Below are 26304 nucleotides of genomic sequence, written 5' to 3'. Positions count from 1 at the left end.
TAAACATTGTGCATTTCAGTTGCGTTGTGACAAGGTAGGGGTGGTATACAGAAGATAGCACTATTTGGTAAAAGACCAAGTCCATATTATGGCAAAAACAGCCCAAATAAGCAAAGAGAAACAACAGCCCATCATTACTTTAAGACATGACGGTCAATCAATATGAAACTTCAAGTGCAGTGGTAAAAATCATCAAGCGCTATGATGAAACTGGCTCTCATGAGGACCGCCACAGGAAAGGAAGACCCAGATTTACCTCTACTGCAGAGGATAAGTTAATTACAGTTAACTGCACTTCAGATTGCAACCCCAAAAAATTATTCACAGAGTTCAAGTAACAGACACATCTCAACATCAACTGTTCAGAGGAGACTGTGTGAATCAGGCCTTCCTGGTCGAAGGAAGGACAATCTGTCCTTTGGTCTGATCGGTGAAAATCTGTCCTTTGGTCTGATTAATCCAAATTTGAGATTTTTGGTTCCAACTGCTGTGTCTTTGTGAGATGCAGAGTAGGTGAACGCATGATCTCTGCATGTGTGGTTCCCACCGTGAAGCATGGAGCAGGAGGTGTGATGGTGTGGGGGTGCTTTGCTGGCGACACTGTCTGTGATTTTTTGGAATTCAAGGCACACTTCACCAGCATGGCTACCACAGCATTCTGCAACATTACTCCATCCCATCTGGTTTGTGCTTAGTGGGACTATCATTTGTTTTTCAACAGGACAATGACACAAAACACAAAACAAAACTTCTACAGAAGAGACAGAAATGTCAATGGTGGAGGTGTAGCTGTTTTATATTCAGTCTTATTCCTGTACAACTTAAAGCATGTCCAATGCTATTCACCTGCCTCATCTAAAGCATATTCTTGTGGGAAGTTGCTGTAGACCACCAAGTGCTTACAGTGAGTATCTGGAAAGAATATGTGTGAAATGCTTGATAACGTATGTGATATCAACAGAGAGGAATATTTTCTGGGTGACAAAAATATTGACTGGCTCTCATCAAGCTGTCCACTCAAGAAAAAGCTTCAAACTGTAACCAGTGCCTGCAACCTAGTTCAGGTTATCGGTAATCCTACCAGGATAGTTACAAATAGCACAGGATTGGAATCATCCTCATGTATCGATCACATCTTTACAAATGATGCAGAAATCTGCTCTAGTGATCATAATATAGTAGTCATATCTAGGAAAACTAAAGCTCGAAAGGCTGGGCCTATATAATGTATAAGAGATCATACACAAGGTTTTGTAGTGAATCCTATGTTGAAGATGTAAAGAATACTTGCTTGTCTGTGGTGTGTAATGAGGACCACCCAGACGCTACACTTGATGCATTTATGAAATTGCTTATTCAAGTTACTAATAAGCATGCATCGAATAAGAAAATGACTGTAAAAACTGTTAAATCCATGTGGATTGATGAAGAATGAAAACATTTTATGGTTGAAAGAGACGAGGCAAAAATAATGGCAAATCAGTCTAGCTGCACAGCTGATCGTCAAATGTGCTGTAAATTGAGAAGTCATGTGACAAAAAGAAAAGTAGAAGAAACTGCACAATGAAACAAAGATAAATGATATAAAGAAGTAAGAAAACTTTGGCCTTGAATTACTTTTTGGGCAAAAAGGCGATCTCTGTTTCATCCTTCATTGATTCAGATGGCTCATTCATCACAAAACCCACTGATATTGCCAACTACAGTGGGGCAAAAAAGTATTTAGTCAGCCACCAATTGTGCAAGTTATCCCACTTAAAAAGATGAGAGAGGCCTGTAATTTTCATCAAAGGTACACTTCAACTATGACAGACAAAATGAGAAGAAAAAATCCAGAAAATCACATTGTAGGATTTTTTATAAATTTATTAGCAAATTATGGTGGAAAATAAACTTTTGTTATTGACCAAATACTTATCTCAATACTTTGTTATATACCCTTTGTTGGCAATGACAGAGGTCAAACATTTTCTGTCTTCACAAGGTTTTCACACACTGTTGCTGGTATTTTGGCCCATTCCTCCATGCAGATCTCCTCTAGAGCAGTGATGTTTTGGGGCTGTTGCTGGGCAACATGGACTTTCAACTCCCTCCAAAGATTTTCTATGGGGTTGAGATCTGGAGACTGGCTAGGCCACTCCAGGACCTTGAAATGTTTCTTACGAAGCCACTCCTGATTTTCTGGATTTTTTTTCTTCTCATTTTGTCTGGCCTCTCTCATCTGTTTAAGTGAGAGAACTTGCACAATTGGTGGCTGACTAAATACTTTTTTGCCCCACTGTACTTTAATTATTTTTTTAATTGGCAAGATTAGCAGATTTAGGCACAACAAACTCTGATCCTACACATCCATTCATAACTGACCAAATTATGAAAGACAAGCATTGTAATTTCGAATTTTGTAAAGTGAATTTCTGTAAATTTCTGTCTACCAGCAATGACAAGCCAGCTGGGTCTGACAACTTGGATGGTAAATTACTGAGGATGATAGTGGACTATATGGCCACTTCGCCATCTCTTTGGGCCAAGTTTACAGGAAAGTGTGACCTCGGGCCTGAAGGGAAGCAAAAGTCATTCCGCTACCCAAAATAGCAAAGCATCCTTTACTGGCACAAACAGCTGACCAATCAGGCTGCTACCAACCCTTAGTAAACTTTTGGGAAAAATTATATTTGACCAGATAAAATGCTATTTCACAGTAAACAAATGAACAACTGAATTTCAACATGCTTATAGGGAAGGTCACTCATCACTTCACACTTACACAAATGACTGATGATTGGCTGAAATAAATGTATAATTAGAATCTGGTGGGAGCTGTTTTGTTCGACCTCAGTGCAGCTTTTGACATGATTGATTATAATCTGCTGCTGGAAGAAAAGTATGTGTTATGGCTTTACATCCACTGCTACAGTGCCCTCCGTAATTATTGGGACAGTGAAGCATATATTCTTCTTTTGGTTGTGTACTTCAAACATTTTGTATTTTAAATCAAACAATGACTATGAGGTTAAAGTGCAGGTTGTCAGCTTTTTTTCATTTGAGGGTATATCCATCCATATCTGGTTAACCATTTAGAAATTACAGCACCTTTTGTTCATAGTCCCCCCATTTTAGGTGAGCAAAAGTATTGGGACAAATTCACTTAGTAGTAAAAAGTTAAGTATTTGTAACGGCTCCCGTCGAAAGGAGTGGACCAAAGCGCAGGGTGGAAAGTGTTCATGATTTTTATTTTCAATAAACACTCAAAACAAAATAACAAAAGTGAAAACGAAAGCGCACAGTTCTATCAGGTACAGACACTAAACAGAAAATAAGATCCCACAAAACCCAAAAGGAAAATGACAACTTATTTGTGATAAGTTAGACAGCTGTACGATAAGTACGATAGACAGCTGCCTCTGATTGGGAACCACACACGACCAAAAACAAAGAAATAGAAAACATAGACTTTCCCACCCGAGTCACACCCTGACCTAACCAAACATAGAAAATAAAAAGGATCTCTAAGGTCAGTGCGTGGAGAGCCCCATGCCATGGATCGTCGCTGGAGGCTCCATGCCATGGATCGTCGCTGGAGGCTCCGTGCCATGGATCGTCACTGGAGGCTCCGGACCATGGATCGTCTCTGGAGGCTCCGGACCATGGATCGTCTCTGGAGGCTCCGTGCCATGGATCGTCTCTGGAGGCTCCGTGCCATGGATCGTCACTGGAGGATTCGAATGTGGAGCCGGAACAGGTCTCACCGGACTGAGGAGACGTACTGGAAGCCTGGTACATGGAGCTGCCACAACGCGTCCTGGCTGGATACCCACTTTAGCTCGGTGAGTGTGGAGAGCTAGCACTGGGCTATGAAGGTGCACTGGAGGCATAGTGCATAGAGCTGGCGAAGGATATACTGGACCGTAGAGGCGCACTGGAGGTCTGGCACAACGCATCCTGGCTGAATACCCCCTGTAGCAAGGCAAGTGCGGAGAGCTGGAACAGGCCGCACTGGGTTGTGCTGGCGAACTGGGGATACCGTGCGTAGAGCTGGCGCAGGATATCCTGGGCCGAAGAGACGCACCGGAGACCAGGACCCCTGAGCCGGCACAATCCGTCCTGGCTGAATGCCCACTCTAGCACGGCAACTGCGGGGAGCTGACCGTAGAGAGCTTTATATGTCTCTATTTTGGTTTGGTCAGGGTGTGATTTGGGTGGGCATGCTATGTCCCTTCTATCATTTGTATTTCTGTGTGTTTGGCCGGGTGTGGTTCTCAATCAGAGGCAGCTGTCTATCGTTGTCTCTATTTGAGAACCATACTTAGGCAGCCTGTTTTCCCACTATGGTTTGTGGGTAGTTGTTTTCTGTGTCTGTGTTTCACCATACAGAACTGTTTCGATTTTCATTGTTTCACTTTGGTTATTTTGTATTCAGTGTTCAGTTATATTTCATTAAAATGGACACTTACCACGCTGCATTTTGGTCCGATCTTTCATACTCATCATCAGATGAAGAAGATTGTTACACCTTTGCCATCCAACACTCAGCATGGAGCGGAGAGTGACATGCAGGGCTCGTAAAACACTGGGACTGATTACCACTCAGGTGACCTGCATGGTCTGTTATAATGAAAGAACCCATCTGTATTTGTGGGTAGTTGTCCATGTATAGTTGCCTGTGAGCACTATGTTGGCTTCACGTTTTCGTTTTGATGTTTTGAAGTATGTACGCTCACCATGCTGCGCTTTGGTCCGCTGTTTCCACCTTAGATGATCGTGACATCTACTTGAATGTGGATGCTACCATGATTGTGGATAGTCCTGAATGAATCAGGAATAATGATGAGTGAGAAAGTGACAGACGCACAAATATCACACCCCCCACCCTGAAATAAATGCTAAACTCCCCTGTTATTGTAATGGTGAGAGGTTATAATGTCTTGGGGGTATGATTTTTGAGCGTTTTTAACTTTCTCACTCATCATTATTCACCATATGATTGAATAGAAACCCTTCCTCAGGATAAAAAAACAGGCATTGAGAGAGTTTTCTGTGTCCATACGCACATACAGTATACTGACCATGACGCTTACTGCCTACAGCTTTCTTTCTATCTGATTAAAGAGATGAAATCCAGACAGGCCTATTTTAGGACACTTTCTGAATGGACATAGAGAAATAGTGAACATGACAACTCAGTGGCCTCGTGGTTAGTGTCCGCCCTGAGATTGGAAGGTTGTGAGTTCAATCCCTGGCCGAGTCATACCAAAGACTGTAAAAATGGGACCTGATGCGTCTCCGGTTGGCACTCAGTAGGAGATAGATTGGGGATAAGGCCCTGCGATAGACTAGTGTTCTATCCAGGAGGTGTATTTGTACATCAGGCTGCATCACACTACGGAAACCTATGAGTCAATCCGGCTCGCTCGTGCAAGGCTACTTACAACTTACATGCATGCACACCCACCCACCTAAAACGACCCATCAATCAAAGACGCATCTCACTCAGACACATAAGCAAATCCCATTTTAACTTTCCCAACAACATAATAAACCTTGCTTCAGCTTCAAATCCTTTCTCTAGGATATCAAAATCTAGTCTCCATTATAGGATTATGCTTAATCAATGTAACCTATCATATAAATTGACAAGGAAAGTTTTAAGGAGGAGATAGAGGCAGCTGTGATAAGCATGAAGATTAAATTGACAACCATTAGAAAATAGAACCACATGCATGCCACCTGCCTAATGATCAGCCGTTTATCAATTTTAGTGAAGCAATGGGTGGTTATGTTGACACAATATTGTACTCTGACTGAGTGCTTAATCTACAGTGCCTTCGGAAAGTATTCAGACCCTTTGACTTTTTCCACATGTTGTTACATTACAGCCTTATTCTAAAATGGATTAAATAAAAAAACATTTGTGCAACCACCTATTGATAAGGGTAAAAATCTGGCGGATATTTATTTGTCTGTCTTTTAGGGTTGTCTAAAAATCAAATCAAATTTTTATTTGTCACATACACAGGGTTAGCAGATGTTAATGCGAGTGTAGCGAAATGCTTGTGCTTCTAGTTCCAACCATGCAGTAATATCTAACAAGTCATCTAAACTAACAATTTCACAACAACTACCTTAGACACACAAGTGTAAAGGAATGAATAAGAATATGTACATATGAATAATTGATGGCCGAACGGCATAGGCAAGATGCAGTAGATGGTATAGTATATACATATGAGATGAGTAATGTAGGGTATGTAAACATAATATAAAGTGGCATTGTTTAAAGTGGATAGTCATACATTTACTACGTCAATGTTGGCAGCAGCCACTCAATGTTAGTGATTGCTGTTTAACAATCTGATGGTCTTGAGAAAGAAGCTGTTTTTCAGTCTCTCGGTCCCCGCTTTGATGCACCTGTACTGACCTCGCCTTCTGGATGATAGCGGGGTGAACAGGCAGTGGATCGGGTGGTTGTTGTTCTTGATGATCTTTTTGGCCTTCCTGTGACATTGGGTGGTGTAGGTGTCCTGGAGGGCAGGTAGTTTGTCCCCGGTGATTTGTTGTGCAGACCTCACTACCCTCTGGAGAGTCTTATGGTTATAGGCGGAGCAGTTGCCTTACCAGGCGGTGATACAGCCTGACAGGATCCTCTCGATTGTGCATCTGTAAATGTTTGTGAGTGTTTTTGGTGACAAGCCAAATTTCTTCAGCCTCCTGAGGTTGAAGAGGCGCTGCGCTGCTGCGCTGTATGGATGGACCATTTCAGTTTTTCCGTGATGTGTACGCCGAGGATCTTTCCACCCTCTCCACTACTGTCCCGTCGATGTGGATAGGGGGTGCTCCCTCTGCTGTTTCCTGAAGTCCACGATCATCTCCTTTGTTTTGAGTGTGAGGTTATTTTCCTGACACCACACTCCTAGGGCCCTCACCTCCTCCTTGTAGGCCGTCTCGTCGTTGTTGGTAATCAAGCCTACCACTGTAGTGTCGTCTGCAAACTTGATGATTGAGTTGGAGGTGTGCATGGCCACGCAGTCGTGGGTGAACAGGGAGTAGAGGGGAGGGCTGAGAACGCACCCTTGTGGGGCCCCAGTGTTGAGGATCAGCGGGGTGGAGATGTTGTTACCTACCCTCACCACCTGGGGGCGGCCCGTCAGGAAGTCCAGGACCCAGTTGCATAGGGCGGGGTCGAGACCCAGGGTCTCGAGCTTAATGACAAGTTTGGAGGGTACTATGGTGTTAAATGCTGAGCTGTTGTCGATGAACATCATTCTTACATAGGTATTTCTCTTGTCCAGATGGGTTAGGGCAGTGTTATTGCGATTGCGTCGTCTGTGGACCTATTCGGGCGGTAAGCAAATTGGAATGGGTCTAGGGTGTCAGGTAAGGTGAAGGTGATATGGTCCTTGACTAGTCTCTCAAAGCACTTCATGATGACGGAAGTGAGTGCTACGGGGTTGTAGTCATTCTTGGGAACAGGAACAATGGTGGCCCAATTTTTAGCTATAATGCAAAAATTTCCCATTATTAGATTTGAACTTGCATTCTTTGTGTTGCTAGATGTTTGCATTATGCGCTCACCCATCCAACCCGACCAACCACTCTACTTTTGTTTTTGCCTTAAATAACCATCGGTCTTATGTAACCATAGCAAACGTAACATATCATACTAATTTGTGATTCATGGATTTACATTTACTATGTTATATTATGTCTTGTCTATGAGACCAGGTTGAAAACGTACACATCTCTGTCTTCACTGTCCCTTTTTGCGCAATTTACGCATCCCCCGCTCATTTCTCCACTGGCGTATCTCTTCCCCCTTTCTCTAAGTTTTGAACGAGTATATTATTATTTCAAGCAATTTTTTGGTCTAGGCCTATTAGAGGAGAGAAGCATCAATCAATCCTCCTGCTTGCTGAATGGCTAAAAAATAGGCTCCAGTGTTGGCAATGAACTGGTGGGGAAGTTTGAATGGCGAGAGCGACGTGTAGCTCTGGTGCATTGGCGAAATTGATATTGCTGCAATGATGCCTCGCAAACGTTTTTTTTTTAAACAGGCAGAGAGAAATAAATAAATTCATTCACAACACGTGCAAGTATTTATTTCTAGTTATTTATTTTTGTCCGAATTATTCAGACGAAAAAAACAGACTTGATAACAAAGGGCCTCAAGATTGAATGTGGAGTCAGCAGTTCAGTCATTCTTCTTGTAACCACTATGGCATAATAACTGAACAAGCCCACAATATTGCTCGCAACAGTTTCCTAACGTGACTGAAAATGTATTTCTTAGCGAGGATGACATGAACTGTAGTCTGTCTATTTTGAGCTTAAGGGAGATGAGGCCAATTCTTCTTAATGATATATTGGAAAGAAGCACCCTGCTATATGACAGCCTTCCACATCAAAGTCAGTGCAATGGTGGCACCAGTTCACTTGATGTTCAGCCTTTCATGTTCAATCAAGTGCAAGGTTCCAAACCTACTTGGGGGGAAAGAGCAGAGTGACTCCCGACTGCCATATATATGCACAACTGATGTCACCCATAGACGCTTGATTTAGCTGTACTTTTGAAAATGTGATATTCCCCGTGAAATGATGTGGTGGGTGAATGGGTTGGGGTTCTGACGGTTGGATTTATTGCCTGCTGCATCTTTACACCATTTCAGCATTTAAACACGCAACAATATAGTTCTCCTTCTGGGACAAAAAAACAGTCATTTAGAGTCTAAAGAAGCAATTACAAACAAACTCTCTCTTGGGGTAAAAAGTATACCACGAATGATTACTGACAAACATACAGCATAAAACCACATCAGAAGGCAATGGCCATAAGCTGTTGGGTTTACAGGGAGAACACATCAGTACAGTAGGTTTCTGCCTTAGCTTCAGTGGAATCAGCATTTATCAAAGACAGTCAACAGTCTAATTAGAATTGTATAGTTGTGTTTTGAAACTTGGCATAGGGATACATCCTAGGGATACAGACACTTCCAACTAGCACTGCTTATTTAAAATGGCCTTTGACTTCCAATTAGCTCAATACATTTTAAGAAGAAACACCAAATGAATCCTCAAAAACATTCATTGCATACAGTATCTTACTGTCAAGAGCCCATAACAGGATTAATACCTCCAGTGAAACAGTCTGAGACAGAAAATATGCTTCATAGCTGGATAAGCTTTTCATTTGCTACCACTGTATTGTAAACAATAGGGTCAGGACCTTCCTCTCTCTCGCTGCTGAATTATTTCAATGTGCAAAACATTATAAATCCAGTGTATTTCTTTAGACAAGAAAGGGTAATGGCACTACATACGTAGTAAACTATATATAAACTCAGCAAAAAAAGAAACGTCCTCTCACTGTCAACTGCATTTATTTAACTTAACATGTGTAAATATTTGTATGACCATAACAAGATTCAACAACTGAGACATAAACTGACCAAGTTCCACAGACATGTGACTAACAGAAACCGAATAATGTGTCCCTGAACAAAGGGGAGGGGGGGTCCAAAGCAACAGTCAGTATCTGGTGTGGCCACCAGCTGCATTAAATACTACAGTGCATCTCCTCCTCATGGACCTCACCAGATTTGCTAGTTCTTGCTGTGGGATGTTACCCCACTCTTCCACCAAGGCACCTGCAAGTTCCCGGGCATTTATGGGGGGAATGGCCCTAGCTCTCACCCACCGATCCAACAGGTCCCAGACATGTTCAATGGGATTGAGATCCGGGCTCTTCGCTGGCCATGCCAGAACACTGACATTCCTGTCTTGCAGGAAATCCCGCACAGAACGAGCAGTATGTCTGGTGGCATTGTCATGCTGGAGGGTCATGTCAGGATGAGCCTGCAGGAAGGGTACCACATGAGGGGGGAGGATGTTTTCCCTGTAATGCACAGCGTTGAGATTGCATGCAATGACAACAGGCTCAGTCCAATGATGCTGTGACACACCGCCCCAGACCATGACGGACCCTGCACTTCCAAATCGATCCCCCTCCAGAGTACAGGCCTTGGTGTAATGCTCATTCCTTCAACAATAAACGCAAATCCGACCATCATCCCTGGTGAGACAAAACCGCGACTCTTCAGTGAAGAGCACTTACAACAGGCCTACAAGCCCTCAGTCGAGCCTCTCTCAGCCTATTGCGGACAGTCTGAGCTCTGATGGAGGGATTGTGCATTCCTGTTGTAACTCGGGCAGTTGTTGTTGCCATCCTGTACCTGTCCCGCAGGGGTGATGTTCGGATGTACTGATCCTGTGCAGGTTTTTCACGTGGTCTGCCACTGCGAGGATGATCAGCTGTCTGTCCTGTCTCCCTGTAGCGCTGTCTTAGGCCTCTCACAGTACTGATTTTGAAATGTATTGCCCTGGCCACATCTGCAGTCCTCATGCCTCCTTGCAGCATGCCTAAGTCAGAGCAGGCACCCTGGGCATCTTTCTTTTGGTGTTTTTCAGAGTCCGTGACCTTAATTGCTTACCGTCTGTAAGCTGTTAGTGTCTTAACGACCGTTCAACAGGTGCATGTTCATTAATTGTATATGATTCATCGAACAAGCTTGGGAAACACTGTTTAAACCCTTTACAATGTGAAGTTTTGGGATTTTTTCGAATTATCTTTGAAGGACAGGGTCCTGAAAAAGGGACGTTCCTTTTTTTGCTGAGTTTCTATATATTTGCTGTGTTTATATATATATATATTTTATTTTATATTTTATATAGTTTATATATTTTATATAGTTTATGTTGAAAAGTGTTCAAAAGTTTGGGGTCACTTAGAAATGTTCTTGTTTTTTAAAGAAAAGCTAATTTTTTGTCCATTTAAAATAACATCAAATTGATCAGAAATACAGTGTTGTTAATGTTGTAAATGACAATTGTAGCAGGAAACGGCAGATTTTTTATGGAATATCTACATAGGCGTACAGAGGCCCATTATCGGCAACCATCACTCCTATGTTACAATGGCACATTTTGTTAGCTAATCCAAGTTTATCATTTTAAAAGGCTAATTGATCATTAGAAAACCCTTTGCAATTATGTTTGCACAGATGAAAACTGTGGTACTGATTAAATCAAATCAAATCAAATTGATTTATATAGCCTTTTGTACATCAGCTGATATCTCAAAGTGCTATACAGAAACCCAGCCTAAAACCCCAAACAGCAAGCAATGCAGGTGTAGAAGCACGGTGGCTAGGAAAGACTCCCTAGAAAGGCCAAAACCTAGGAAGGTTTTATAATAATAAGGCAGAACAGTTGAAACTGGAGCAGCAGCACGGTCAGATGGACTGGGGACAGCAAGGAGTCATCATGTCAGGTAGTCCTGGGGCATGGTCCTAGGGCTCAGGTCCTCCGAGAGAGAGAAAAAAAGAGAGAATTAGAGAGAGCATATGTGGGGTGGCCAGTCCTCTTCTGGCTGTGCCGGGTGGAGATTATAACAGAACATGGCCAAGATGTTCAAATGTTCATAAATGACCAGCATGTTCGAATAACAAGAAGGCAGAACAGTTGAAACTGGAGCAGCAGCACGGCCAGGTGGACTGGGGACAGCAAGGGAACAGCAAGGAGTCATCATGTCAGGTAATCCTGGGGCATGGTCCTAGGGCTCAGGTCCTCCGAGAGAGAGAAAGAAAGAGAGAAGGAGAGAATTAGAGAACGCCCCTATATATTTATAGCCTGTCTCAGAGCAAATTAATCATGTATCAAAATACATCAGGCTTCATTCAGTGGAATTATGTGTGTACAAATGTAGAATCTTAATTTCATCAACCAGTTGCAGGAGAACTCCTGAATGCAATTTAAAACTTTAAAAAGATTTTAAAATGCTTCTGAAGTTTGTAATTTCCACTTTTAAATTTCAGATTTCAAACCGAAAAAGTCAATTAATTATAATCCATATATTAATTCACATTTCCTGTTGCTGCAGGAATATTTTCTTGCTGTAGCAAACTGGCTCAAATTAAGATCCTACATCTGTATGCTCAGACAGAACACATCACCTGGCCTCTTCTGACTCCTCTTTTTCTTTCAAACTCTCAAGGCCCACGTTGATGCTGTCCCTGGATTAACAATACAAAGGCACAAAGGTTTCACAGCAGGCACTCTCCAGTCTGCCAGGCAGCACGTCAAACCTAGTATTCAGTCACTGCCTTCTTCTTTTCTTCCTTTATCATCCAATAAATGTCAGTCCACTACGAGGAGAGCAGATTGTCTAAACCTGTTCAAACCTTCCCAATCTAGCACACATTGTTCATTTCTTTGAAGTGCTGTATTTTATATGCAGCCAAGAGAGTATCAACGGTGTATTAATCCAGGTGAAATTATTGTAAAGCTGTACATAATGCTTTGTTTGATACAAGAAAATACATAATATGCTGGGTTAGATGTGACTTCATGATCAGTGAAAAATGTATTGTTTTTAATTTTGAGCAGCAGCTAGCAGGCACCCACAACCACTCTGGACAAGCTGGTATAGGACCATTGTCGGCAGTGGATATGATGCTAGCAGTCCAAAACTTCTATGATACTCAACTCATCTGCAATGCATTTTGAGTGTTATGTGAGCTCTCTCTTCGGTGAAGGAAAAACAAATAAAGGACTTAATATGCGAAACCTTTGGGGAATGTAATTTATTGCCGCAGATGAGCAGCAAAACCCTGTTCAGTGATCAGAGCCTCCTCATCCTGGGATTTAAAGTTATTCGTCCCATTAATGCGGAAATATTTACCACAACCGAGGTAGGTATGTGTGGGTTTGTGTGTGTGTGTTCTCTTCTGATTGGTATGCCAGTGGCAAACAAGTACAGGACCATAGCTGGACATGTTTTATTCAAGCGTTCAAAGTCTTGTCAGAGATGTTAAATTGCTTCTCCAAGCCTGGGCAAATACAGATTCCGACTGCATATCGCAGCAGCAAGAGAAAATGTTAAAAAATGATATCTGTTCACAGCCAGCATTTGTTAACATTAAGTACTTCTGTTTAGATAAGAAATGGCCATGTAGACCTTTCAAGAGGCATAGAGAAAACAAAACGCTGAGCAACTTTATCAATTACTCCATCCTGTTTTCCTTCATCCTATTATACATTCTATGTCTTGTTTACATTTGGGGAACCAGTGGGTTAGGCAATACGAGACCAAGTGAGATGAGAGAGTTAGACCTGGAGCTGGAACTGGAGCATGGGTCTGAACGGAGAGGAAAAGGGGAGAAGTGGGCAGAGATTCCATCCCCTAGATGGCACTGGCTGTTGATTTTTATTACAGCCGTCAACACTGGGCAGTAGAGTCCTTACTTACCGAATGCAAGAGTAATATGTGACAGGGTCCCTCCCATTCATCAGGGATGACGTCTGGCTTCTGGCACAGAGACCACTTTCCAAATGGACATGAGAGAACTAGACTGGTAATGTCAAATGTTGCCTCCCCCTGTATCACTGGCAAGGATGGATTTGGTAAGTCTGAATATGACAGTATGAATGTACAATACATGTACTTGCACATACTTACAGAGGCATGGCCATGGGTAAAGGTGAGTAGAAATTCAGTGAAAAATAGTACTGTATATTTACTCCCCCAATCTTCCACTTTATCTCAAGCATGATTCAGAGAGGTTATCCAGTCTACTCATTTAATTCCACGAGCAATAAACATCAAGCAATGAGAATCTCTGACAAAATCCTTAAATTGACTAGGAGTGTTTGTACTGTCTCAGAGGACATAGATCCTGTTGATTTTACTTGAATCGCATGATGAGAAATTGATCATGCAGGATAAAAGAGTGGCAGATGGGATCTGTTACAGTACCTTAAGGATCAGCTGTCAGTGCCTTTACACGTTGCCCATATCCTACTCCCCTCGCTAGTTCCTCCAAACTCTGGTTCTCCGCTAATGATTTTACGGGGCAAGAATGCTACTTTTAATGATCTTCACTGACATTTATTAAAATGTGTGCTGTGACAGTGTTCATATTAGCTGTATGACTCAACTCATTGCATCCCTCTGATAATGGTTTCAATCCTGTTAAAATGTGTTCAGCATGTCTTATAGATGACATAATTCGATCCCCAGGCAGGTAAAAACACTTTTTAATATTGAAATAATAATTACAGATACAAGAGCCAGATGTGGCTCCTGTTTAGTGGTGTTGTTAGTCTGAATGTGACTTCTGATCCACTGATGTCCTTGCCCTTGTAGACATATTCTGTTTTAGCAGTAGGCCAAAAAGAGTAACTATCTTTTCATTTTTTACATTTATTTGAGTTTATTTAACTAGGCAAGTCAGTTAATTAAGAACAAATTCTTATTTAGGAGATTTTTTTGTTGTTGACTATTTTACCGGAGCCGAGTGAACAGTTATAAGCTTATGTCCTTCCTTAGTTTCTATTATTAGGCTTCACAAAATTCATTTTTTTATTTTTTATTCTCTCAACCAGCTTCGGGGTAGTCTGGAATGCATTTCAATTAACAGGTGTGCCTTGTTAATTTTTGTATTTTTTTGCCTTCTTAATGCGTTTGAGCCAATAAGTTGTGTTGTGACAAGGTAGGTTTGGTATACAGAAGGTTAAAGACCAAGTCCATATTATGGCAATAACAGCTCAAATAAGCAAAGCGAAACAACAGTCCGTCATTACTTTAAGACATGAAGGTCAGTCAATGCGGAACATTTCAAGAACTTTAAACGTTTCTTCAAGTGCAGTCGCAAAAACCATCAAGCGCTATGATGAGACGGGCTCTCATGAGGACCGCCACAGGAAAGGAAGACCCAGAGTTACCCCTGCTGCAGAGGATATGTTCATTAGAGTTACCAGCCTCGGAAATTGCAGCCCAAATAAATGCTTCACAGAGTTCAAGTAACAGACACATCTCAACATCAACTGTTCAGAGGAGACTGTGTGAATCTGTCGTTGGTTCCTCCTGGCACCAGAGGGTGGCACAGACCGCCCTAGAGACTTTTATTGGACTCAGGTGTGTCTTGTTATTTCATGATTTTGTCCCTGTTAAAAGAGGTGTGTTTTCTGTGGTCCTTTGTCGAAGCTGGAATTGTTTACCATGTGTGGTCGTTTCCTGAGTGAGTGTTTGAGACTTAGTGGTTGTTGGGTTTTCAAGCGTCCTGTGATCCTGCAGCTACTGTATCGCAGTAAATTATTATGTTTATCCTTAACCACTGATTCCTCGTCTGGTCTCTTTTCTGCACCAGGACCAACCTTACCACGTCACAGAATCAGGCCTTCATTGTCTAATTGATGCAAAGAAACCACTCCTAAAGGATACCAATAAGAAGAGACTTGCTTGGGCCAAGAAACACGAGCAATGGACATTAGACTGGTGGAAATCTGTCCTTTCGTCTGATTAGTCAAAATTTGAGATTTTTGGTTCCAACCGCCGTGTCTTTGTGAGATGCAGAGTAGGTGAACGGATGATCGCCGCATGTGTGGTCCTGACCGTGAAGCATGGAGGAGGTGTGTGGCGGTGCTTTCCTGGTGACACTGTTTGTGATTCATTTAGAATTCAAGACACACTTAACCAGCATGGCTACAACAGCATTCTGCAGTGATAAATCATCCCATCTGGTTTGCGCTTAGTGGGACTATCATTTGTTTTTCAACAGGACAATGACCCAACACACCCTCAGGCTATGTAAAGGCTATTTGACCAGGAAGGAGAGTGATGGGGTGCTGCATCAGATGACCCGGCCTCCACAATCACCCAACCGCAACCCAATTGAGATGGTTTGGGATGAGTTGGACCACATAGTGAAGGAAAAGCAGCCAACAAGTGCTCAGCATATGTGTCAATTCCTTCAAGTCTGTTGGAAAAGCATTCCAGGTGAAGCTGGTTGAGCGAAAGACAAGAGGCAAAGGCCGGCTGTTTTGAAGAATCTCAAATATGTATTAAAATTGTTTAACCACTTTTGTGGTTACTACGTACAGTGGGGCAAAAAAGTATTTAGTCAGCCACCAATTGTGCAAGTTCTCCCACTTAAAAAGATGAGAAAAGCCTGTAATTTTAGGTACACTTCAACTATGACAGACAAAATTATGAAAAAAAATCCAGAAAATCACATTGTAGGACTTTTTATGAATTTATTTGCAAACGATGGTGGAAAATAAATATTTGGTCAATAACAAAAGTTTATCTCAATACCCTTTGTTGGCAATGACAGGGGTCAAACGTTTTCTGTAAGTATTCACAAGGTTTTCACACACTGTTGCTGGTATTTTGGCCCATTCCTCCATGCATATCTCCTCTAGAGCAGTGGTGTTTTGGGGCTGTTGCTGGGCAACATGGACTTTCAACTCCCTCCAAAGATTTTCTATGGGGTTGAGATCTGGAGACTGGCTAGGCCACTCCAGGACCTAGAAATGCTTCTTACGAAGCCACTCCTTCGTTGCCCGGGCGGTGTGTTTGAGATCATTGTCATGCTGAAAGACCCAGCCACGTTTCATCTTCAATGCCCTTGCTGATGGAAGGAGGTTTTCACTCAAAATCTCACGATACATGGCCCCATTCATTCTTTCCTTTACACGGATCAGTCGTCCTAGTCCCTTTGCAGAAAACAGCCCCAAAGCATGACGTTTCCACCCCCATGCTTCACAGTAGGTATGGTGTTCTTTGGATGCAACTCAGCATTCGTTGTCCTCCAAACACGACGAGTTGAGTTTTTACCAAAAAGTTATATTTTGGTTTCATCTGACCATATGGCATTCTCCCAATCTTCTTCTGGATCATCCAAATGCTCTCTAGCAAACTTCAGACGGGCCTGGACATGTACTGGCTTAAGCAGGGGGACACGTCTGGCACTGCAGGATTTGAGTCCCTGGCGGCGTAGTAATGTGTTACTGATGGTAGGCTTTGTTACTTTGGTCCCAGCTCTCTGCAGGTCATTCACTAGGTCACCCCGTGTGGTTCTGGGATTTTTGCTCACCGTTCTTGTGATCATTTTGACCCCACGGGGTGAGATCTTGCGTGGAGCCCCAGATCGAGGGAGATTATCAGTGGTCTTGTATGTCTTCCATTCCCTAATAATTGCTCCCACAGTTGATTTCTTCAAACCAAGCTGCTTACCTATTGCAGATTCAGTCTTCCCAGCCTAGTGCAGGTCTACAATTTAGTTTCTGGTGTCCTTTGACAGCTCTTTGGTCTTGGCCATAGTGGAGTTTGGAGTGTGACTGTTTGAGGTTGTGGACAGGTGCTTTTATACTGATAACAAGTTCAAACAGGTGCCATTTAATACAGGTAACGAGGGGAGGACAGAGGAGCCTCTTAAAGAAGTGTGAGAGCCAGAAATCTTGTTTGTAGGTGACCAAATACTTATTTTCCACCATAATTTGCAAATAAATTCATAAAAAAATCCTGCAATGTGATTTTCTGGGTTTTTTTCTTCTCATTTTGTCTGTCATAGTTGAAGTGTACCTATGATGAAAATTACAGGCCTCTCTTGTATTTTTAAGTGGGAGAACTTGCATAATTGGTGGCTGACTAAATACCTTTTTGCCCCACAGTACATGATTCCATGTGTTATTTCATAGTTTTGATGTCTTCACTTCTATTCTACAATGTAGAAAATAATATAAAGAAAGAAATCGTTGAATGAGTAGTTGTCAACCTTTTACTAGAACTGTACATGTTTGCATACACATTTTGCATACATGGTACTTTTAAATAAAGCAATCACATAGCAATAATACACCAAACATTAGCTCTTTCATCCCGCCACTCAGCCCATCCCACCTATCACCATAGACCACCCTCGTTTGGATTCCATGTGCCATATATTTTTTTCAATTGTGCTGTGATGTTTTACATACAGTTGAAGTCGGAAGTTTACATACACTTATGTTGGAGTCATTAAAACTTGTTTTTCAACCACTGCACAAATGTCTTTTTAACAAACTATTGTTTTGACAAGTCAGTTAGGACATCTACTTTGTGCATGACACAAGTCATTTTTCCAACACTTGTTTACTGTCACGCCCTGGTCAAAGTATTTTGTGTTCATCTTTATGTATTTGGTCAGGCCATCATGGGAAAATTAAAAGAAATCAGCCAAGACCTCAGAAAAAAATTGTGGACCTCCACAAGTCTGGATCATCCTTGGGAGCAATTTCTAAATGCCTGAAGGTACCACGTTATCTGTACAAACAATAGTACGCAAGTATAAACACCATGGGACCACGCAGCCGTCATACCGCTCAGGAAGGAGACGCGTTCTGTCTCCTAGAGATGAACGTACTTTGATGTGAAAAGTGCAAATCAATCCCAGAACAACAGCAAAGGACCTTGTGAAAAAGCTGGAGGAAACGGGTACAAAAGTATCTATATCCACAGTAAAAAGAGTCCTATATCGACATACCCTGTAAGGCCTCTCAGCAAGGAAGAAGCCACTGCTCCAAAACCGTCATTAAAAAAAGAGACTACGGTTTGCAACTGCACATGGAGACACAAATCGTACTTTTTGGAGAAATATCCTCTGGTCTGATGAAACAAAAATAGAACTGTTTGGCCATAATCACCATCGTTATGTTTGGAGGTAAAAGGGGGAGTCTTGCAAGCCGAAGAACCCCATCCCAACCGTGAAGCATGGGGGTGGCAGCATCATGTTGTCAGGGTGCTTTGATGCAGGAGGGACTGGTGCACTTCACAAAATAGATGGCTTCATGAGGAAGGAAAAGTATGTGGATATATTGAAGCAACATCTCAAGACATCAGTCAGGAAGTTAAAGCTTGGTCGCAAATGGGTCTTCCAAATGGACAATGACCAAAGAGCATACTTCCAAAATAGTAGGAAAAATGGCATTAGGACAGCAAAGATAATGTATTGGAGTGGCCATCACAAAGCCCTGACCTCAATCCTATAGAACATTTGTGGGCAGAACTGAAAGTGTGTGCGAGCATGGAGGCCTACACACCTGACTCAGTTACACCAGCTCTGTCAGGATGAATGGGCCAAAATTCACCCAACTTATTGTGGGAAGCTTGTGGAAGGCTTCCTGAAACGTTTGACCCAAGTTAGGCAATTTAAAGGCAATGCTACCAAATACTAATTGAGTGTATGTAAACGTCTGACCCACTGGGAATGTGATGAAAGAAATAAAAGCTGAAATATATTCTCTCTACTATTATTCTGACATTTCACATTATTAAAATTAAGTGGTGATCCTAACTGACCTAAAACAGGGAATTTTTACTAGGATTAAATGTCAGGAATTGTGAAAAACTGAATTTAAATGTATTTGGCTAAGGTGTATGTAAACCTCTGACTTCAACTGTACATTTTGTAATCATATAGTATCCACAGATTGTGAGCTAAAGATAACCTTTCTTTAGAGTATTATTTGTTGACTGACTGTGCCTTTCCAAATTTCCCAACACTGCTATTTTAGGTGAATGTTGTGATTTTAAAAAAATCATTTAAAAAATCCTGAACCTGTGACCAGAAACAAGCCTAAGTAGGGGCAATACCAGAATATATGATCTAGTGATTCTGTCTCTTCGCAGCAAAATATACAGAGCTGAGATTGTTGTATGCCCCATATACAGTGGCAAGAAAAAGTATGTGAACCCTTTGGAAACACCTGGATTTCTGCATGAATTGGTCATAAAATTTGATCTGAACTTCATCTAGGTCACAACAATAAACAAACACAGTCTGCTTAAACTAACACACAAACATGATATGTTTTCATGTCTTTATTGAACACACTGTGTAAACATTCACAGTACATGGTGGAAAACGTATGTGAACCCTTGGATTAAATAACTGGTTGACCCTCCTTTGGCAGCAATAACCTGACCCAAACGTTTTCTGTAGTTGCGGATCAGACCTGCAAATGGTCAGGAGGATTTTTCGACCATTCCTCTTTACAACACTATTTCAGTTCAGCAATATACTTTGGATGTCTGGTGTGAACTGCTCTCTTGAGGTCATGCCACAGCATCTCCATCGGGTGTAGGTCAGTGACTGGGCCACTCCAGAAGACACTGGCTGGGCCACTCCAGAAGTTGTATTTTCTTCTGTTGAAGCCATTCTGTTGTTGATTTACTTCTGTGTTTTGTGTCGTAGTCCTGTTGCATCACCCAACTTCTGTTGAGCTTCAAATCGTGGACATGATAGTCTATCATTCTCCTGCAAAATGTTTTGATAAACATGGAAATTAATTTTTCTGTCGATGATAGCAAGCTGTCCAGGCCCTGAGGCAGCAAACCATGATGCTCCCTCCACCATATTTTACAGTTGGGATGAGGTTTTGATGTTGGTGTGCTGTGCCTTTTTCCTTCCAAACAACTCAACTGTAGTTTAATCTGTTCACAGATTATTTTGTCACTTGCGCTGTGGAACATCCAGGTGCACCTTTGCAAACTTTAGACTTGCAGCAATGTTTTTTTTGGACAGCAGCGGCTTCTTCCGTGGTGCCCTCCCATGAACACTATTCTTGTTTAGTGTTTTACATATCGTAGACTCGTCAACAGAGATGTTAGCGTGTTCCAGAGATTTTTGTAAATCTTTAGATGACACTCTACGATTCTTCTTAAGCTCATTGAGCATTATGTGCTGTGCTCTTGCAGTCATCTTTGCAGGATGGCCACTCCTAGGGAAAGTAGCAACAGTGCTGAAATTTCTCCATTTATAGACAGTTTGCCTTACCATGGACTGATGAACATCAAGGCTTTTAGAGATATTTATGTAACCCTTCCCATCTTTATGCAAGTGAACAATTCTTAATCTTAGGTCTTCTGAGATCTCTTTTGTTTGAGCCATGGTTCACATCAGGCAATGCTTCTTGTGAATAGCAATCTCAAATTTTGTGAGTTTTTTTATAGGGCAAGGCAGCGCTAACCAACATCTCCAATCTCGTCTCATTAATTGGACTCCAGGTTAGTTGACTCCTGACTCCAATTAGCTTTTGGAGAAGTCATTAGCCTAGGGGTTCACATACTTTTTCCAACCTACACTGTGAATGTTTAAATGATGTGTCCAATACAGACAAGAAAAATACAATCATTTCTGTGTTATTAGTTTAAGCACACTATGTTTGTCTATTGTTGTGACTTCGATAAAGATCAGATCACATTTGATTACCAATTTATGCAGAAAACCACGTAATTCCAAAGGGTTCACATACTTTTTCTTGTTGTATAATCATTTTAATTTAAAAACTTGAAGTTTTGAATGAAGTGTTTTTTTGTACCAGTTCATAACACCATGTTTCATGGAATCGGTACATCGAAAATCTCTTCCCGTTTATTTTGCAACCTGTATGGCGCAGCTGTCTATATTTTTGTCCTCAAATGAAACTGGTATATTTGTCTATTTAGGCCAATTCCTTTCATCCAATTGTTTCTTTAATATATGGCAGGCAAACAAGTTCCCTGACTTCTCCCTTTTCCACTCTCCTCCACTTTTTGTGGTATTGCTGCAATCTGTTGGTTATGACTTTGGATTGAGCAGATATTCCCATATATTTTCGATAGCTTCACATGTGACATAACTCCACTGTTTATATTCATATTCATAATGTCATTAATAAATATAATTACAAATAACGTTTTTTTTTATTAATCAGTATATTTGAGTTTGACCATAACATTTGTATTAATATTTGTTCTATCTTTTCTGGAGGATTAAACTGAAATTGTAAACAGCTTTGCATAGCTTGTTTAAGAAAGGGCGATACTTTAAACAAAATGTAATTTTCAATTAGTTGGAAATGAGAAGTTGTAATCTATATAAAGGCAAAAAGGCAATTTTTGACCAACGGATGAGCCTTTCTTAATAATCTGCTGGAGAACCATTTTGGGTTTAAGTATAATTTATGTATGAGTGAAGCTTTTATTGAGATGTTTAAAGCTTTAATATTGAATCATTTTAGCCCCTCCCCCTCCCTCCCATATAAACTCATATTCATTCATTCGTTCATTTTGTCTGGCTTAGCATTCCAAATAAAATGACATTTTTTTGCTCATATGATTTTAAAAATTAGTTGTTTGGAGTAGGCAGTGCCATTTAGTAAGTAAGTAAACTGTGATAGGCTCCAGAAGTTAATCATTGTGATTTACCTCTCGATGGTTGCAGAATCTTATCTATTTTTGCAAACTTTCTATTGAAATTGATTCTGGTAAGTTCATTTATATTTTTTAAGATGTTAACACCATGTATGTCTACTTCACCATCCACCTATTTTATTGGTAAACTACAAGGTAGTGTAAACACTGTCTTTTAGCAATCCAATACATAGTGAGGCAAGAAAAGTGATCAAGATCTTCAATGAGACTGTGCAGGGAATCAGATTGCGGACTTAAGAAAAAACTTGAGACATCGGCATACATTGACACATTGCTTTTATTCCCTGGTTTTCTAACCCCTTGATGTTCTTGTTGGATCTAATTTTAATAGCTAGCATTTCAATGGCTGTAATAAATCGATAGAGACAACGGACAGCCTTGTTTTACTCCTCATAAAAGCTCAGTACTTTCTGAGAAGTAATCATTATTTACTATTTTACATCTGGGGTTCCTGTACATAACTTTAACCCATTGTATAAGAGATTCACCAAAATTAAAGTAACCCAGACATTTATATATATATATTCTAGTCGTACTTTATCAAACATCTTTTCAAAATCTGCTATGAAGACCAGGCTTTTTTAATGGATTGGATCTTTATACTTACCACCTGGGTCCTGTTTTAGAAGTAATGAAATCAGACCTTCTTGTTGAGTACCTAAAAGTATCATTTTTTAGGAGTAATTAAAACATACTAATAATGGATCTTTGAGTATATCAAAAAATGACTGGTATACCATCAAGCCCTGTTTTTATCCAGACTGAAAATATTGAATTGCCTCAAAGGGTTCATTGTCTGTAAGTTGACCTTCACACAGGTCTTTCTGTAATTGTGTTAATTTTGCATGTATTATTATTATTATTATTAGGAAAAAATCCTTAGAGTTATACAGTGGAAATGGAGGAGACTGAAGAGAAAACAAATGCTTAAATATTTTGCTTCCTCTTTTAAAATATAATTTGGTGAATCATGGATGACTCCATCATTTGTAACAAGTTACAGTAAATTATTTTTGATAGCATTTCTATGTTGGAGGTTTCAAGAAAAATATTGTGCATTTTTCACCATTTTCCATCCAATATCTTTCTAATCAGACTCCTCTCAATGGCTAAAACCTCTGGTCTAGTGTACTGATAATATAGTCTAGACTATAGTCATGCCTTTGTACGGAATCACAACTCACTTATATAGAGCAGTCAGACCCAATGCCACCACCTTGGCTGGTGGTTATGATTTTTCCTTCTCTTTTTCCTGCTGTAATAATAGCTAAGACCAGCTGATTAAAGGCCAGTGGAGTGTCCCACTGTCACTCTCTCCATGCCAACGCGCTGACAAGGCAGCAGCTAATTGCAGGACCAGGATGTTAATTGAAACCTTACTTGGTGATTAACACATTTCCAAAGCATTGAAACAACCTCGGCTATGATTAATATACACCTGTCATTACTAATTGCATTAATACTAAAGAATGATTAAGCCTGTCTTGCTCTGTCTTCCAGTCGTCCTCCACTCCTCCAACACATACTCTTGCCTTGACTAACAAACCTCTGATGAATAGTAGAACATAGCAGATGAACAAGACCTGTCGGTCAGTCATGTTTTCATTCTATATCAAAGGAGCCTATCCAAAAATACATGTTTTTGTTAGACATGTATATTTTTAGTCTCAAGGGAACTATAATTTCAGTTGTACACCAGACAACGGGATATATTCACTGTAATACAGAAGTGTGTTTATTGTCTTTGGACTAGATGTTATTACATGAGGGTTATGCCACTGTATAATGATTGAATTTAACAGTGGCTTTTATTTTGGTGTCCCTTTAGACCACGAGCGGATCGGGAAGGACTCGTCCTATGAGCAGGAGGGGAAGGTCCAGTTTGTGGTTGATGCAGTTTACGCCATGGCTCACGCGTTACACAACATGCATAAGGAGCTCTGTCCAGGGAAAGTGGGCCTCTGCTCTAAAATGGAAACCATCAATGGAACCATGTTGCTCAAGTTCATTCGCAACGTCAACTTTACAGGTTTGTTTTTGTAATGCAAACACCCGTGAACATATGCAAGGATGCAGAAACACAAACAAACACTATACAAATTAACACATTAGCAAAGGCATCAGCATTTCCTACATCTCTTGTCTGTAAGACAAAGCCTTACACTATACATTTATAAAGCCGCTTTATCAATTGAAACAGACTTTGAAACGCCAGCTTTGTTCTTCCCACCACATTTCCTTGAATGATGTGTCTTACGAGTGTAATTATTTTGAAAACAAACTGTAATGAAAGAAACAACGTGGTTCTACAGCCAACTGAAATACCCCAGTCTACCAGAGAGCAGCATGAAAAATGCCTTCCCTAAATAATCAGTTAAGAAAACATGAAAGCAAAAGCAGACTGCAGTGCTTGTGTACAAACCGATTATTACAAGCTTACTGTTACTCAGTTCAGAGAACTCATCTGCATTTTTATGGAACCTCTGTTGCCGGAGAAGCATTTGAAGTGGGGGTACACTACACTGTAGTATACTGCAGTAAACGTGGGGAAAACATACAAGTGTGCTGCTTTAATGGAACATGTTTAAAGAAAAAGACCTTACAGTTGTGGTGTAAGGTAAAAAAGAGAAAGTGGACATTTGATTACAGTCATTTGATTACAGCTTGGTTAGTATTAGTTTGTAGATCCATTAAAGGTCAATTGTAAAAGTTGCAATGCTAATTATTGCTGCATTTTCTGATAGAAAATGGCGCCAACACTGTCATACTCATTTTATAAACCTCAAAGTGACAACCGCAACTCCAGTCTTCATCCGTGTTGAAATTTCAAGGAAGGACAAACTCAGATTGCCTAATAACCAACCGTGTGACTGTGACTCATTGGCCTGCTAGGCTACTTTAGAGTATGGTCTCTGTCTGATGTCACTTTCATCTGTTCTAATAAGGTGCTGCTAATTATAAGTGAGCAGAATGTCAGAGTGACACAGTTCAGGCAATCAGGCTTAATGCAACACGGGCATCCTGACACCCACAGACTACTCAGACCCTCTCTTAGAGCTAATTATATGGTAATGAATGCCCTGTTTGGATGGAGGTGTGGTGTGATCCTAGAGGAAGGTACAATCCAGTTGAAGAATGGAAGGGAGAGCTTTAGGGGCAGAATAGAAAAGCTGAACTGCATAATGGGAGGGCTGGCTTATCATAGGGCTCTGATGCACTGCTTATAATGTTCTGCACAAAAAGAGACAAAGAGAGTGTATAATGAGTAGGCATACCAACTAGGGATGTGCATTATTCCCTTACAAGATGGTTCAATACGTACAGTGCATTCGGAAAGTATTCAGACCCCTTGACTTTTTCCACATTTTGTTACGTTACAGCCTTATAAAAAAAATACAATGTAAATCACTTTTTTTCCTCATCAATTCACACACAATACCCCATAATGACAAAGCAAAAACAGGTTTTTAGAAATGTTAGCAAATTTAAAAAAATATATACAACAACTGAAATATCACATTTATATCAGTATTCAGACCATTTACTCAGTACTTTGTTGAAACACCTTTGGCAGCGATTACAGCCTGGAGTATTCTTGGGTATGATGCTACACGCTTGGCACATCTGTATTTGGGGAGTTTCTCCCATTCTTCTCTGCAGATGCTCACAAGCTCTGTCAGGTTAGATGGGGAGCGTCGTTGCGCAGCTTTTTTCAGGTCTCTTCAGAGATGTTCGATCGGGTTCAAGTCTGGGCTCTGGCTGGGCCACTCAAGGGCATTCAGAGACTTGTCCTGAAGCCACTCCTGCGTTGTCTTGGTTGTGTGCTTAGGGTCGTTGTCCTGTTGGAAGGTGAATCTTTCTCCCTAGTCTGAGGTCCTGAGTGTTCTGGAGCAGGTTTTCATCAAGGATGTCTCTTTACTTTGCTCGGTTAATCTTTCCCTCGATCCTGACTAGTCTCCCAGTCCTTGCCGCTGAAAAAGATTCCTAGAGCATGATGCTGCCACCACCATGCTTCCCCGTAGGGATGGTGCCAGGTTTCTTCCACACGTGACGCCTGGCATTTAGGCCAAAGAGTACAGTCTTGGATTCATCAGACCAGAGAATGTTGTTTCTCATGGTCTGAGAGTCCTTTAGGTGCCTTTTGGCAAACTCCAAGCAGACTGTTATGTGCCTTTTACTGAGGAGTGGCTTCCTTCTGACCACTCTACCATAAAGGCCTGATTGGTGGAGTGCTGCAGAGA

At 41.0% G+C, this 26304-nt stretch overlaps 1 protein-coding gene across 3 annotated transcripts in view; it reads left to right on the top strand.

Moving 5' to 3' along the window:
• Nucleotides 1-26304, top strand: part of LOC109869709 (metabotropic glutamate receptor 4) — a 253129-nt gene that overhangs the window by 198125 nt on the left and 28700 nt on the right. For all 3 annotated transcript variants that reach the window (XM_031804324.1, XM_031804325.1, XM_031804326.1), the window contains one exon: nucleotides 23892-24092. In XM_031804324.1, coding sequence (XP_031660184.1) covers nucleotides 23892-24092 — 201 coding nt within the window. The remainder of the gene's footprint in view (nucleotides 1-23891; nucleotides 24093-26304) is intronic.

The sequence above is a fragment of the Oncorhynchus kisutch genome, linkage group LG24, assembly GCF_002021735.2.
Source record: "Oncorhynchus kisutch isolate 150728-3 linkage group LG24, Okis_V2, whole genome shotgun sequence".
In the NCBI taxonomy this organism is placed as follows: Eukaryota; Metazoa; Chordata; class Actinopteri; order Salmoniformes; family Salmonidae; genus Oncorhynchus; species Oncorhynchus kisutch.
Note: the sequence above shows the minus strand (reverse complement) of the source record. Positions and strands in the feature narration are given on the sequence as shown.